The sequence below is a fragment of the Dermacentor silvarum genome, chromosome 11 (genome assembly GCF_013339745.2).
Source record: "Dermacentor silvarum isolate Dsil-2018 chromosome 11, BIME_Dsil_1.4, whole genome shotgun sequence".
Taxonomy (NCBI): domain Eukaryota; kingdom Metazoa; phylum Arthropoda; class Arachnida; order Ixodida; family Ixodidae; genus Dermacentor; species Dermacentor silvarum.
Window position 1 is genome coordinate 42914974 of NC_051164.1, and position 17147 is coordinate 42932120.

General features: G+C 45.6%; 1 protein-coding gene across 1 annotated transcript in view; it reads left to right on the forward strand.

Moving 5' to 3' along the window:
- The window catches only part of LOC119433563 (receptor-type tyrosine-protein phosphatase kappa-like), a 259647-nt gene extending 243033 nt beyond the window's left edge, over nucleotides 1–16614 (forward strand). The window contains 6 exon segments of the mRNA XM_049659338.1: nucleotides 122–198; nucleotides 882–1013; nucleotides 2480–2608; nucleotides 4687–4874; nucleotides 6273–6408; nucleotides 8250–16614. Coding sequence (XP_049515295.1) covers nucleotides 122–198; nucleotides 882–1013; nucleotides 2480–2608; nucleotides 4687–4874; nucleotides 6273–6408; nucleotides 8250–8315 — 728 coding nt within the window. The 3' untranslated portion in view covers nucleotides 8316–16614.
- The last annotated feature ends 533 nt before the right edge of the window (nucleotides 16615–17147 follow it).

A 17147-nucleotide genomic window follows, 5' to 3' on the forward strand; every position in this document is an offset into this window, starting at 1 on the left:
ATTATTATGATGAAGATGAGGCTGAAGTTTACAATCATGACGATATATATTTTCGCACCCAAAATGTCTGAAATGATTCAGAAACGTCTGCCGTTTTTTTGTTTTTCTCTTCCATTTGCAGCTGATAACTTTCGGCCGTACCTGACGTCATTCCAGAGCAACGACAACACTGACTACATCAACGCCGTCTTCGTTGACGTAAGCTTTGCTAGTTGCTTATAACTTTGCATGAGATCTCAGGTCGTTTCCTGAGGAACTTATCTCAGCCAACTGAAACGCATAATCATCATGCGTGGATTGAAATTCCTGTGGATCGACAGTTTAGCTGCCATCACGTTAATTCGCTGTCTGTTTGAAATAACCAAAAAACAGAGATTGAAATATATCCTGCAAGTTTAATTTATAGCTATCGAGCTACTTAAGAGTTCATGTTGCACTAAAGCGAACGAGAAAGAGTAAACAGAAATTCGCGTCCTTAGTTCCACACTCAACCTACCGTGGTGGCTTAGTCGCTATGGCGCTGCGTTACTGAGAACGAGGTCGCGGATTCAATTCCAGGCCACGGCGGGGGCAAAATAGGAAAACTTTTGCGTGTCGCGCGTTGGGTGCACGTACGAGAAACCCCCAGGTAGGCAAAATCATCCGAAGTCCACGACTTTGGCGTTCCGGGTAATGAGATCGCGGTTGTGGCACGCGAACCTCTCGAATTTATTATCTTAAATTGCAGGTTCCGCCGCTGTTGACCATTGATTTAGATATGTCCCCAGAAGAGATGTATGCATATATAGTAAAGCCCTTCCGGAATTAGAGGCGCGCCTTGAGTTTTGTTTACAAATTCGCTGCATCCGAGCCTTAACCATGCCACATCTTGGCACGTCCAGGGCTACAGCCGCTCCAAGGAGTACATCGTGACAGAGTGGCCCATGGTCCGGACGGCGCAGGACCTGTGGTCGCTCGTCTACGACCACGACTGCAACTCCGTAATCGTCCTCTGCAATCCTCCGCCTTCGAACGTGAGTGCAATTGGCGCGATGACGCCATGATTTACGCTCAACTAGTCTACGCGGTAACGGTCCGGCCAGATCCTCTCCACAAAGAGACATACCGGCTGGACACAGAAAAAAAGAGTTCTGGTTTCTTTCATTCCTGGCCACACACGTTGCAGGCGTGCGACCATACGTACTATTTATTTGCCTTATACTGTATAATCACAGCCAGCATAACTCAAATGAAGCCTCGCCTGAATCTAACATCTTTAGCATACCGCCGCAAATTATCTCGTTGAAGACTATTTCAAAACATACTATCCCCCTGATGCAATGGTGTAGCCAGAAATTTTTTGTGAGGGGGCAGGAGGGGGGGGGGGGACATGTGCCCCTAGTGCCCCCGTCTCTCAGGCTATGCCACTGCGCTGACCTACGTAAGAAGCTAATCATTTCCCTGCAGCACATTTCACGTAGACTAGATCACAACTACAAAATTTGTCTTCCACATTGTCTGACGACTTTTTCTAATTATTACCTGCCACACACATCGAACGAGTGGAATCACATCCCCACGTCAATTGCGACTATTCAGGACCACCATGCGTTCTTGATTGTCGTAGCTCACACTGGAATGCGGGAGATGGAAATTCAAGATGGTGATCAAAACGAGCACACGATGAAAGCAGGAGACAACGTTAAGACAAGTGCATTTGTCTTTTTCAAGGTGACATATGCTCTCTTGTTAATGTAAATGCTAGGGTAATATAACAAAAATTTGGAGGATGCTTATGCTTCGCCTTTAAGAGTGGCACACGATGGCATGCAAAGATCCCTGGCTGATTATCAGGCTTTTTTCTCGTATATTCGAACTACAATCCACACTATCACCTCTGTAGGTACTGGTTAAGTCGTACTTTGCGATTTTTCTGACGGATTTGACTTTGAGAAATTCAATTTTTGTTCACGAACGTCTTGCGCCCAGCGAAGGGCCTGCCCGGTCGGGGTAGTTGGGGATGATGTGGTTCGGCATGAATATTTCCGCCAACGACGCTGGCGCTTACGCCGACGCCAGATTTTCTGAGACACGGGTCCCTAAACGCTACCGCGTTAAAAAGGAAAACAGCTGGTTGTGGCCGACGGGGGGGGTGGGGGGAACTATTGCTTTAAAGAGGAGTATTTATGACGTGATCTCCATTAAATTTAGCCAAGACGTTCAGGCTTTATTCTAAAACCAATTACACAAAGATACACGCCGACCAGTATCTGTGCAGCAACATTGGCCATCTTAAAAACTCGCTGCGAGTGTGAGGAGAGCGTTTCCTTTTATTCGATATGTAAGCTAACCGTTTATCGCGCCCCTGCTAACATGACACGGTCCAACTTTACCTTCGGAATGACAATTACCCTCCAGAAAGATTCTTGTCGCGCCACAACTCCTGTCTTTTCTTTTTTTTTTAATACGCGAAGTTCATATTTCATTTTCTTTTTTCCAGGCGTACCCTTCCTTCTGGCCGACAGAGAAGGAGAAACGAAAGAAGTACGGACCCGTCTTCACGGTGGACGTGGTCTCGTACAACCACTACCCGAAAATCAAGACGTGGATTTTCAGGATAAACAAGAAGGCAAGTTGCAACTGCTTATATGCTGACGTTAAGTACGAGATCGTGGCGTAGCCTCCGCAGCGGTGTGACGAAGTAGTTCCTTGTACTTGAGGGTGTGGCGATGTCCATGGGCGTAGCGATCTTTTTTTTTTTTTTTTTTCTACGACGCCGTTCAAGAAGTTCTCAGTATGGCGCGAATATTCGGCGCCTCCACGCTGCTTCCATAGAGGTCAAGCGAATCTGCAGGCTTTTTTTTTCTACGACGCCGTTCAAGAAGTTCTCAGTATGGCGCGAATATTCGGCGCCTCCACGCTGCTTCCATAGAGGTCAAGCGAATCTGCAGGCTTAGTTTGGAAGCGGCTTGTACTACCATGTTTTGCACACTGTGCGCCGTGCAGTGCTCGCCATTTTCTACTCTTCCTGTGTATACGCATGTGTGCGTGCGTGTGTGCCTGCGTGCGCTTGTGCAGTACACAGCGGAAAAGTAATGTTGAAGATTGTGCAAGGACTGTGGGAGAGAAAACGACCTAACCGGATTAGTACGCATACTACAATTAGCATTCGTAAGAGCAATAACAAATTTAGTATTGTCTGCGAAGCCGCGGTGGTGGGAAGGCGGCTGCAACCTGCACTCCGTGGAATTTCTCGGCTGAAATATATATTGTGTAGGGGTGTTCGTATAGGGAAATTTCGAAACCTAATCGAACGCGAGTATTCGAGGATAATCACTCCAGAATATTGAATTTTTCTTCATTTTTGAAGCTACATCAAATGCGATGTTTGCGTGGAGCTCGTCTGATAAAAAAGGAAAAAAAAAAAGAAAGCAGACCTGTATAGATAGACACATGCATGTAATACAGTTAACAACTGGTGGTCACGATAACTGGGGGATTTCTTAATGATAAACCAACTGATCCCAATTATCTTGGGTGCCATGACAATAACGGTGATGAAACAAATCTACAGATGCACGCGCAGTGTGTTGTTTGCTGAAGAAAAGAAGCGTAACATTTCAGCACCACAGATTGTTCTAAAGGAATGCAAAAGTAATGACACTGACCGCGCAAGAAACTATGCATGGGCTGCCTGAAAGTGAGCCATTCTTATTGAATGACTGAAAATTGTGGATCCAGAGTTGTCTGCCCTGTGCTCTCGCTCAGGAACTAGAGCCCTGCGTAGCAACCCCAGCTACCCTGCAGCATTATTAATTCGGAAACGTCCTTAAATCCATCGTTCTGTTTCCTTCAAAACTTCAATAAAAACTTTTATCCCCTATATATTCAAGATAAACCATTATTGGACAACTTCGAATAGGGAATTTTTTTTTCAATTCAATTTATTTTGCGAAAGATGCAGACAAAAACGGGTGACAACAGCATCTGGGCCCTTAGCAATATGCTAGTTCGGGCCCATGCAATAAGTACACAAAATTAAAGCACCCAAGCGCCAGTAACAAAACATTAATATAATGTTTGAACTTTTACATGCATAAAAGATGGATTACATGAAAATAATAAAATAAAATAAGATACATTACATGAAAATAACAACCAACATAAATAATTATAATCATACAAGTGACCAATAAATAAAAAATCAAACGGGGTCGGTGTTTTCCCTTTTTTTTCAACATCCGCAAAAGTACATACAATAGCAGTAGAAAAATGCTAGCACATTGGATTTCAAGAACAACGTAGCACGCTATTTTCATAGCACTAGAATTCGGCAAGAAATAGAAAATTGTTTTTAGCAATAATGACCTTTAGTGAGCGCGAAAAATTGGGGCATCTTTTTATCTCTACTGGGAGAGAATTCCATATCTATGTGCCAGTATAAGCTAACAGTCGCCTACTGTATAAGTTGTTAAGCGCTGTTATGTTGAAATTATCAACATACCTCTAATCTAATTCTCGAATGGAGGTCTCCGCTATTCAATTTGTATTCAAATATTCGCACACCCATGATATTTTGTTAAACTGTCATGGGCTTGCAGTTTTTCGGCACAATGATATAGGTTGCGTAGATTCATGGTGTTTTCCAGAGTTGTGGCGCCTGGATGAACTTGCAGACGACACGTGCTTCCTTGTACCACGTGACAGGTGGTCTCGCTGACGGAGCTGATGGCGGGCGTCAAGGCCGAGCCGAAGACGACGCAGATCTTCCAGATCACCTGCTGGCCCGAGCGCCACAAGGTGCCCACCTCCACAAACACCCTGGTCGAGCTCATGAACATGGTCGAGAGATGGCGCCAGAGGACCACCTACGGCCCCGTTCTCGTCATATCCACGTGAGCTCTACATTAAACAAATCCAGAGGAGAACGGAAAGGCAGCGATGGGTTGACTTTCAAAGAACATCAAAGATCAAAAAGTTGGCCTAAGAACTATAGAGGAACGAAAAGAACTAGGAGGAAGCGTTATGTAACAAAATGTAAACCGAGAAATCTTGACCCAACACGTGATCACTTCGCGCTAAATTTACACTAAGCCTTCTAGAATAGGGTGCTCTAGTACACTATAATTTTAATCGGGTCTTCTACCACCTTGGTCAGCGCGCGCTTTTCGGAATAGAAGGTGGGTGCGGTAACATCCCGTGCCAATTGCAATTATACGTTGCAAAGATGTCGATAAATGCACATGTTGCAATATAACCGACCGAACCAGAACGAACATACTGGGAAAATATGTGCAGACCGGTTGGCAAGTCAGCTGAAAAGGTTCCCGTCGATTATACTACACCGGGAGCCAAGCACACTGGGCTGAGTCTGCGGAGCCCAGAGTCACGTGTGGGGCCGACTTGAGTGAGAAAAGGCGAAGAGGATGGCTTTGCGGAAGCGCTGGCCTGTCAAGCCTGAGTGCGATTCATGGCCAATCCCCCGTAGTGGATTTTGCTATTTCTATAGGCACCAAACCAAACCTGAGTGTGGAATGTAATGCTCGCTTCTAGTGTATTTCGTTCCTCCTCGGTGAAACTTTGAACATGGCTGGCTAATACTGTATAGTTTTCCCTGTGGTTTCGGACCTTGCGGAAATATGAAAGAAACTTGGTTCCTTCAGACTCGAGTGCTGCCTTAAGGTCTTTGCAATTGCACATACTACCAAACGAACAAATTAAACCCGATTATTTCCTCGAAACGAAGGCCCTGATACTACGCCTTTCTTATTTTGGGGGTGTTATGCGCGCCGCCGGTTCGACGGTACGTATATTATAGCTCGCTAAAGTTTAAGGTAGGACAAAACGGGGGCCACCAGATCACCAGACAGTTAGATGGGATTCTTCGGGTCGCAGGGAAGCTTCTCAGTGAGCTAAAAGAACTTTTATATGTGCGTAGTGTCGGCAAGAGTATAAAGCGACTCAATGTAACACCGCCGAGTGGCTGTTCATTTCCTCCATGCTCTCCAGCGTAGACGAGGCCGTCGTGAGTGCCTGCTGAATGGTCTCTCCATCTCTCATTATTTTGAGCGCATGATTGGCGATAACCTTACAATTACCCAAAGAGCGTAGTGGCGCGGCGGGGGTGTCGTATGGAGGAACGAAAATGGAGGAACACACAGACACGCACGCGCGCACACACACGTGCAGACACGCGCACGCGCTCAAAGCTATGAGGTACTCTGGCTACGCGGAATTCGGCTGCGCAGGTTGAACTCTGCCATGATCGTGCGCCATCTTTTAATTTCCCACAGGAACGGCAAGAGTCGCGCCGGCGTGTACTGCGCGGCCAACGTTGCCATCGAGCAGGTCGTGGAGCACGGAGAAGTCGACGTCTTCCAGGCAGTGAGGACGGTGCGAAGGCACCGGCCGCAGCTCGTCGAGAACATGGTGAGTATATATTGCACATGGCTCTCTCTAGTCGTCATCACTATAGCACTCTAATACCCGTGTAACACGGGCACACTTGGAAGGCCTTCCAGTCGACAGCCTTCGAAATGCCACAACTCTATCGACTCAAAGGAGTTATCGCGCGGCTACACGGCACTTTTGAAAGGCCGTTGAGTGGTTCAGGCGTTTCTCGCAAAATTGTGTGGCGCTGCGGATCTTTATTTTCGTTTTCGTGTCACCAAAAGATAAACAACATTAAAACCACTTAAAAACACTATGATTTCTTTTATATTTGTTTATACGGCGAAATAGCGGCGATATGACGGCAGCCGGCAGCACATGGAGTAGAGGGAGAGTGTACGAACACAAGCACGTCGCTGTTGTCGAGAGTATGTGCAGTTCGCACATATCAAGTGGCAAAAATACTTTATTGAATAATTAATAACACTCATATATAGTGTTTTTAGAGCATTTTGGTTTGATTTGTTCTTTCTAACCGTGAGTACGAGCACACTGTCAACGAGAGGGAATGTTCGCGCTCTTTCCGCTTCTGTTGCTCAAAGGCCATCGAGATTTCGATAGAGTTGTAGGGTGCTCCGTTGACTCGATAGTCTATTGACTTGGTGGCCTTCGAAACCGCCCGTGTAGCAGCTCTAACTTGACCTTCGAGTCAACTGACTATCGGTTGGAAGGCCTTCCAAACGCCCGTGTGACACGGGTATAAGAAAAGTTTGCACCCTTTGGCAGTCATCTTGCTTCAGTTATGGCACGTATTTCCCCTTGTGGCGAGAACAAGAACGGAACGGCCGGAGCCCTTGTAAGACACACAATTCTTCAAAGGTTGAGAAACAATAAGCAAAAGAAGCCATTAAAGCGGAGTACTGCTGAACTGAGTAGTCAGGCTAAGTGAAACATTGTAAGAAAGCATTCAAATAACCGCAATAAATTGGACTGGGTGCATTTTAATGCGCATTGGAAGGCCTGCTCGCGTGAACCGTGCGCTTCGTGTGTTAACATTCTGACCAACGGTGGGGCTAACAAAACAGCACGTGGCGACATACTTTCTCGAAAGCAAAAAAAAAAAAAAAAAGTCCCCGCGTGTGTCACTGACATTTTGATTACTTTATATTCCGCAGAAGTGCATTTGCATGATGCGAAGACGTTGCAATATGGATAACCTTATACTCAAGGCACATAAGGCGCGACTTCGTCACGACATGTGTGCAGTGTCTCGGTGTATGCTCGTGGGGTGTCCAATAGACCCCAGTCGCTAGCATACAGTGCTCCACTTATCCCGAATCATTTCGCAGTCGGCAGCAATTTCGGTTATCTTTTATTCAGTGACGAATATTTTTGTGTTCATTTTATTTGGGTTGTCATTACTTCGCTTCGCAGGATGAGGCACAACACGATTTTACTTGTCTTGAATTATGAAAGAAACATGCCGGAGCGCTTGTATTTTCTGCTTACTTATTGCTGTTAATATTACCTTTACTACGTTATACGTTGTTGTTGTTTATTTGTGCTTGGCAGTCATTGTACACAACTAGACTCCGAACTTGTTACTACCAATCTTACTACGCATTATGCAACAGTTTCCATGTGATGCCTTCTAGGCCCTGAAAAGGCACAGTCGTATAGCTTCTACCACAGAATTACCGTCCAGTTTTCCGGAGAATATGATTTGATTTGCGGTAATCTCGGTTTATTGCCAAACCGCCGCGATAACGTCTGCAAACCTCATGTCCACTATCAGAGGTCTGCGTCTGAATTTAACGCTCCTAGGTAAACAGCGCGTAGTTGTTTTTTAACTGTGTTTTCTGCCGTTTATCTCTTTTCAGACCGAGTACAAGTACTGCTACGACCTTATTCAGCACTATGTGCTGCACTACTTGAACAAGGAGTGAATGTTGCGGCGCGCGATATAGCTTCCTTCACTGAACGTGCATACGTCCTGTTCCACAAGCCGAAAAACGGGAACGAACCGTGGCGTGCTTCGGAAGCCGCGATTCCCGCACAGTCAACGGCCAAACATTCCAGCGGCGTCGTAGGAGACGTGGCCACGGGGTGCAATTCTTCCTTCTAAGAAAGTGCCGGAGTGCCAGTAATGTCCGGCCGCCCCGCCGCGCTGTAGCGAAAATCTTTCTTCTTTTTAACGTTGTTCCCCCGTTGTTCTCGTCGTCCGGAGGTGTTTTCCTTACTTAGAGAGTTTTCTAGAGATGTGTTTTACTTCTGGCCAGGGCTGCTACTCTGGACACCCTCATGTTCCGCTTGTAGAGTACTCTAGTTCCGTCATATATTGTCTAATTCACCATCCTGAAATCTCGAATAGGCTCGCAGGGTGGCTACTGTATACTGTCTGCCTGATTGGCTAAAAATGCCAACTTGGCGGATTTTCGCCGTGTCCAGAATGGTACCCTGGCCTCGAAGCAAGTCTACTGTAATGCTTCGACGGCTGAAAAGAAGGCAGTTTCGAGCTTTGGATATTGGGAGCTGTGTGCATACAAGCGTCGCCGTGCGGTGACCTCACCGTGGGTTGTCGAAAGAAGAAATTAAGAGGAAAAAACATGTTAGCGCCGTATTTTGAAACTCGACATGTTTTAACTTACGGAAAACGCAACGTGGCTTACGCACGCTTTCACGCATGATGACTTCATTTGATTCTTAACCCGAAGAAAGCGTGACTGTGGTTTTTTTTTTTGTGCCCATGCGATCGTCCCACCGAGCTATTCTCTCAGGCTACTCAGTCGCCATCTTGGTTGTACACTAAAGTAGCCTGCGTCATTTTTTTTACGTAGGTACTGTCTTTTGCTAAGTTGTCTTCCTTGCTGAAACACACTTTGCAAAGATTTAGAATAACACCTGTCGGACTTTGCTGTATATTTAGCGAGTGTCGAAACACACTCTCAGCGGTAAACACTGCGGAGGCTACTCAAGTAGTGCGGTCGCTTAAATGTATTACTCCGCGCGTTTCGTGGCGAACTGGGCTTAATTAGCGACGCGTTGCACGGAATAACATCCCTGAGAGGTTATTATATCCGTCTGGTTGCACTACGTTGCGCACTATGTTTCGGTAGCGTATACATGCAGTGAGTGTGCTGTGGAAGAAGCCCAATAAGTGCGGTCACACGAATGTATAACTCCGCGCTATCTGAGCAATCAGTAAATAGGGTTAAATTCACAGCGTCTTCTACGTTGCACTATCATTCGTCTATTGTAACAGCGACATAGGTATGGATCTAATATAATGTCGAAGCACCTGTCATTTTCACAAGCTCTACATATTTTTACGGTGATGCACTAGTTTGTTTGTCGCTAGGGCAGGCGTTGTGATACGAGCCGAGGACATCTCCAATTAGGGGAAATTAGTGGCCAGTTCGGTAACGTTACGCGGTATCGCTTTATCAATCGGCTTTGTTTGTTCCCTACGCACACTGCTTCCACGGTCGTTATTATTGTAATGTTCATTCAGTAAATATTTCGAATCATTTTCCTTACAGAGAATTATCCTTTTCCATAGAAGGAAAATGTCTCTCATAGCTCCTGTTTTAAATAATCCTGTATGATCATGTGGAACCACAGATATACATATAAACTGGAATGTTTCCATATAGTGACATGGAATTATGGCACCTACAGTAATGAGGAATACGTTGTTTCGTTTTTTCAACTACTCTGTCCCCGAAATTCTGTGTTGTGAGCTCACGTACGATCATGTGGAACCTTATGTAAGAACTCCAGTTTTTCCTTATCACTATTGCGTCGGCAGTAAAATGGCGGATGTTTGTGTATTTCTTTCTTTCTTTCTTTTTTTCAGAACGCAGACTATTGATTTGAAAGGCCTTAAATATTTTACTAGGCGAAGCTCATGTGTCATAGTCCAGGCTACACTAGTTGTCCTCATTGTTTCGAAGCTCACTTTTGTTTTCGTTCTGGTTCCTGCGACCTTCAGTATGGAATAAACGGCGGCAGCAAGTTGCATGGACAAAGTGTACACCCTTGCACGTGGCGCGTGAAATCTCTCTCCTCTCGACATTCTATGCAGTGCTTTAAAAACATCGTTTTTGCATATGTTGCCGCTTTGAAGCTCTGCACATTAATTTAACACATCTGGGTGCAGAACAGCCCTGGAGTCACGAGTCACTCGCGTTCATTTCCATCAGCTTTTGTGGTCGCTACGCTATTTTTCTTGTTTACACTTCTTATATTTTGAACGTTCAAGTTGCGCCACTTAGTCGCAGATTGAATCACGTCGTTGCTCGGTCCTACCACTCGGGTGATTGACGCTATGTCTCGTCCTCTCGATGCGAAAGGTATCCGCAATGCCAGGCCACCCAATGTGAAGCAACAGGTTAGTATAGCCGACAAGCAAAGTTAGTATATCCGTCGCTATGATACAAACGAGCGCGATTGTTACGTATTCTGTTTTAGCTGTGCGGTAAACTTCAGCTATCATAGTTTGACGTCATCTCGCGTATTAAGTGCCGAACGATGAAGAATATTTCATTACAATTGTATGCGTTAGCTAGTGTACCTGCGGTATTTCAGTTCACTACTGCATAAACATTTTGGGCGCGCAAATGGAAGTCAGCAATAGCACGCTACCCCAGCCATCAAGACTCTGCTTCTATATCTGTACTAAGTCTAGATGACCTACTCTAGCATAGTATATAGACTACGCCGGTACGGCTAAAAGGTCTATGCAATGTCCCGAATCGTTTGCGTATAAGTTCTTCTTTCAGGGTTTTGCACCAAGCTTCCTTTCAAACTACGTTAGCACATTTGATTACTCGACTTAGACGAAGAAAAGAAGCGGTGGTGGAATAGAAGCGTCACACTTGATTCTCTACAAAGCCAGCCTTGATCACCGCGAGTCTGTTCAGTGCTACGCCGAATCCCGACGTTCGAAAAATGTACGTCTTCGTTCTCAATTGTAGCATCGATCACAGCTTCTGCTCCTTCTGCTCGCGCCTTGTAGGCATCTTGTGAACCAATTAAGCCATGAAGAAAGTCATTAAACTTGTTTTATGCTGTGTTGGAGTGGAGAGGCGACGGCGAGGACTTGGTTAGCTACTACTTTTCCTTGATTTTAAGTTCGATTTTTTTTATCGATATTACGCCCTTGTTTTGTACAATATCGTGTTACCATATTTTCTGTTTCGTCCGGTTCTTTCATTTCTGTGCCCCCTTTGTATTGTTTATCTTCTGCAATAAAGAGAGAAAAAGAAGCTGTCTTCCGGCTTCGGTAACAGCAGGAATCAAGCAGGCGCGTAGGTTATACAGATCTAACACAGACAAGCACGCTGGTTGGTGCGTCGGCTGGCACTTTCAATATGGTTAAATTACGATTGTGTCACTGGTTGCAAAGGCACAAGACCTTCACAGCAAGTGAAACGTTTCACGACAAGAATACAATGTGTGGACAAGTATAATATACATAGTATACGTTGTTTGAAGTTAAACACCAGACATTAAAATGTTTTAGGTGATTAAAACACGAATATGACTAGCAATATTGTCAGCATAAATTCAAACGCGAATAAGTCCGAGACTACTTCACTGCACAGTTCCGTTTTGAAGTTAACCTGTGTTTGCAATAGAATATCAAGTCTGACTCCGAAACCTACACTTGTATCTATCTCATGCTTAGACACCGGTTACAGCGAACATACACGTCCCACTTCCTTGCAATTACTCGTAACAGGTACTCTAAGCAGTTATTTTCTGTACACGTTTCAGTTTGTGCTGACAATACGGGAAATGCCACGTGAATACACACGGGGGCAGTGATACGGTACATATATTTATAGATACCTGTAGAAACCTTAATCACGCTAAAACCTTAAGTATTCCCCTGTAATATCTACAAGCAGGTATTGTATATGTATCATGTTAATCGCTGTCCAGTTTAAGATGGTATTGTTTGTTGACGGGGCTAACTGACTTAAGCGAGTCGCCTTCGCACCTGTATAATCCTCGTTGATGGCATCTACGTTTTCGATGAGAGCACGAAATTCTACGAATTTGTCCACGTGCCTGTCGTTGAAACCCCTGTTCGTTTCTATTTACCGGAATGTCGAAAACAGTGCCTTTTGTAAAGTGCTCTATGTGGTACGCCTTGTCCTTAGGGTAGGGCAAAAGCATAAGCGCGACGCGGCAAGAATGACGCCCCTAGTTTATTGATTGTCTTGTATAGCGTGCGAATAGCCTCGGAACTACCATATGCACTCTCGTTAAGCTATATCTTCCGCAATTGTAACATGCGCGGCTAACATTGAACCGCTCGTCATTCGCGCTGCAATCCATCTGTAAGGGCCTACGTACGCTCAATCCGCACGGACGGCATTCCGCACGGCATTCCGCACGCGTATGGAGGTGTGGAAAGCAGCACATGTCGCACACAGGTGAACAAATTTCAGTTCGCGCTCGGTCCGCCCGAGCAGTGTAAAACAAAATGTGCAGTTTTTTTCCCCCACATATCCGCACGCGCGCGGAAGACCGTTAGGATTGAACCTAAGTCGGCCCACGTGTCTCTTCAATGCTGTCCCTAAAATGTGCGTGTGATATGAGAGTACTCTTTGAGCATGCAATTAGACACTGTATCATAGGACAAGACGCGATTCACCACACATTAATTTAACGTTGAAAGAAGGCTGAACAGGGCGCATCTCTTTCGACAAGGTTACTTCCAACGCTCTGTCTTCGTTTGGAAATTGGGCGTACGTTATGCAAATGCGATACAAGGCTGAACTGAGCGTGGTCAGTTAGCCAATTAACTGCATGCCACCTTGTCGGCGATTAATAACGGCAGTGAAGCGAACGCCGTGTTTTCGATTAACACACAAGTAGGCGAGTCCGTGAGCTGGCCTTTTTGAGTACCGCAAACAAGTAAAAACAGGACTTTACGGAGTTAAGGGAGACCACTTCAATCGTACGTCCTGTTTTCTCCTGCGTAGCATGAAATACACATTTTTTAGTGGTCGTGGTGCCGTGCAACCTGTAGCGATGAAAATCACCCTACAACCTTTATGAAGTATGTAAATTCTGCCACTTGTTTGTGCTCGATTGTTTTCCGTTGTCCTCGGCGCTCTATTTGGATATTTGATCGCGTTTGCAGAAGCGCTAGCCAGAGAAGTCCAAGAGTAGTGTCCAGCTTAGCCGCGAGACTGCTTCTCGTTGCGCGTGAGTTTGCATTCGTACGTGTATATTTTGGAGCACACAAGGGCAACATTCGCGGCCGCCAGATCATTTTAGCAGTTAATATTCCTTGGCGCTTTTTTTTTTACAGTCAAGCACATATTTGCAAGTGACCGCAGTCGCAGATATCCTGGAGCTGTAGCCCTGTGACAGCAATGTAACAATTAGCTATTTGCGGACTATCTTTTAGCAATGAAAGTACAGTAATGAGAAAGACGGAGGATAGCGCGACCGAACCCCTCGTGCAAGGGCATTTTGGGCGAGACAGGGAAAAAAATATTATGGCCTGAGTGTATACTTTGTGTGTCTGTTTGTCACACGCCCTTGTCTTTTCTGCTGTTCAAAGATGACGGAGGATACTCTCACCTTGTTTTGGCGCCGCTCGGCGCGTGTTTACTCCAGCACTTTTTTTCGACTGTAAAAGTTGGTGCACTCACGCAAGTTTCTCCCAGTCGAACAATTACTGTACTAGTATTGCAGTACTCCGGTGTGCAAGAATAGAGTACCGACGTGCCAAACGCTTCACTCTTTCAAGTTGGACAGTATGGTGCAGTGTGGACACTGATCCCGCTTGAGGCTCGCTTAGAACACACAAACGCTCGCACACTGCTTTTACAGCTGCGAAAAAGTTGTAGTTTCAAACCAGAATGAAGGACACAGTTCGTTATGACATAACGGTAGCTGCTGCCACGTAGCAGCATCGAAGGAGATGAGTAATTGTGTATCGGAGGCTGAGTGAAGTGCCAAAGCGTGTAGGAACAAAGTACTGCTTCTGGAGAAGCGTATATGCAATGATAACTTGAACTTTATTTTCCTCGGCCAAATTTTACACGTCGCGTAATGAGTAGACTACCTGACCCTCGCCTACGCGAGCAGATGCGTGAAGTATCGCATGCGCTGACGGCCGCTCGAACAATTCCGAGACAAGCTATCGGCCTACCACTAAACGCCCCACAAAGCACTGTAAAGCGTGTACGCTTCTTCGGTGCTCGCAGTTTGCGAATGGTGCGACGACAACCGTTTTATACTGTCCATAACAAAAAAGAAACGATGCATTGCTTAGAATATCCGTGTATGTGAAAGTGGGTCTAGGTAGGCTACACTGGCCAGAGACGCCTCACCGATGCTTTGTATTCCAGCTGGCCAGTGCGATGCCGTTTTAAGCAACGCCGGGACGCATCCATAGTATTGCGGTCGTAGCTGGAGTTTGGTTAGGTACTTCTCCTTGAGCCAGTCTAATCGTACTTTCTTACGCATAAAGAGCAAGGTTGTCATTATGTATGCACACTACCGGGCATGTCGGGTGTGCAGCAAGCGAAGCAGGATTTCCATGCTCGTGACGGGCAACGCCCCGCTAATGTATACCGCGAAGGAGGGCATTCACGGTTGTAGCAAGCCAGCGTTGCCCTTCGAGACTTCGACTATGCCGGAATCCGGCTGAAGCTCTCAGAGAGGTCTTGAGCAGCTTCTTATGGGCGCCACTCGAAGGCAGCATTGGCCTCTTTGCCGGAAGACTTAACGTCGAAGTGTCGAGGAGTTCGTGACCTCAATGCACCGTCCCTCCACCGTGCGATTTAGTCTCTTTCAGGAAGTAGTGTAAAAGCAGCGCGAGCACCCTATCTCCACACCCTTTCCTAAGCATTGTTGAGCCTAGTGCGTAGAAAAAAAAAACAGAACAACCGCGCCGAAACTAAATAGGGACCAGAGCAAAAAACAATACGTTGTGTCGCCTTCACCTTGGGTGCAGGCAGGACTTGTTACGGTATAGCGCTATGTGTACAGGTGACGCAGTTAGATCGGTCTCGCAGATTCCAAGCGCACAATGTCACCGGATGCTCGCGTTCTCGAGAAAGCTGTGGGCATCGACGCCAATGCTTTGACTCGAGGAAAGAGCATACTTTGTACAGGGTTTGTGACTTCTTACTGTACAACGTGCTAATAAAACGTCGAGCGTGTGGACTTTTTCAGCTAGTAGGAAGCTTTTAGTCTTAACGAATAGATTAGAAGGCGAAGCTTGAATGTAGTATAAGTTAGGCAGCAGCAGCGCACTTCCCCAGAGGGCAAGAAATTTCAGACTTTCTCTCCACTCATGTTCTTCCACTAAAGGAACCCTAACTTTTGATGCCTACAAGTATCTCGCGAATTCAACATGAGCCGCTACAATGAGCGGACGAGCAGTCACTGTTAGGATCATTGGTATACGAAGAAAACGCGCACTTGAACGCAATTCGAATAGTTGCACACATCATAACTTGCCGTCGGAGGTTTATTAGGAGCATCGAACACCGCGCGACGACATCGCCAGCTTCATCACGAAGGCTGGGAAATCTAAATGATTTAGTATTGAATGATTAAGGTGATTCAGCTGAGGGATTACTGCGCGCGACAATTCACGTCTTCTTTGCTTTCAATAATCGATTACGGATACCAGAAGATGGAAATGTATTTCCTTGCCACTCATTACAACATGACGGCTATCAAATTGTTGCGATTTGGAAAGAACGCTGTAAGGTTTGCCTGAACTACATCGGACACTAACGTGTTCAATGCTGATAGTGACGCGGTGCAAGTCAACATTGTCGCTGCTATTTGTGTTTTCAATGTATATGCAAGTGGAGGTTGTGTTTCACGATTTGTGGTACACGTGATCAATGTTTTTCTGCGTCCCGCTTTTTGAATGTGTCAGTATCTGTGGTAGCCTGGAAAGTTGCAATCACGCATTTGTAAAAGTGGCCAGGGGCCCGGATCGTTTCATGAATGCTACTACGTAAGCGTGTAAAAGTGCTTCCAAGCCTTTGCTATTGTCAAAAAAAAAAAAAAAAAAGAAGGAAAGTTCCTTTCTTACCGTGAACTTGACACCAGGCAGTTTAGAGCAATGTATGCTTATTCTGTTCGTGAGCTAGCGTTTCTTTAGCTTCCACTGCTCAAGTGTCCTCGCCAAAGATTTGTGCACCCTTTTAATGCTGTTGCCACTGGTTATTATGTGAAATAAATCTCTTTCAACTATTACTCGTTTCTGCTTCAACATTAATTCTCTTTGCTTACTTCGAAACACAAGAAAAAAAAAAAAAAACCCGCCGTGGTTTCTTAGTGGCTATGGTGTTGGGCTGCTAAGTACGAGGTGGCGGGATCGAATCCCGGCCACGGCGGTCGCATTTCGATGGGGACCAAGTGCGAAAACACCCGTGTACTTAGATTGAGGTGCGCGTTAAAGAACCCCGGGTGGTACAAATTATTCCGGTGTCCCCCACTACGGCGTTTCTCATAATCAGATCATGGTTTTGGCACGTAAAACCCCTCCATTTTTTTTACTTCATAAAAAAGACGAACACATGCACACTTTGGACAAAACGCTTTTTTTTTTTTTTTTTGAGGTGGTAGTGTATACGTATTTACATCAGATTCATATATCGGCCTCCAAGCCTAGTTTGGTCTCCGCCTACTGAGTCAGGTGTGCCACGAAGAGAGAACATGATATACGAGGGCAGCGAATTCAAATGAGCATAGTGAAACACATATCCGGAGGCCGTCCAGGTGATTTG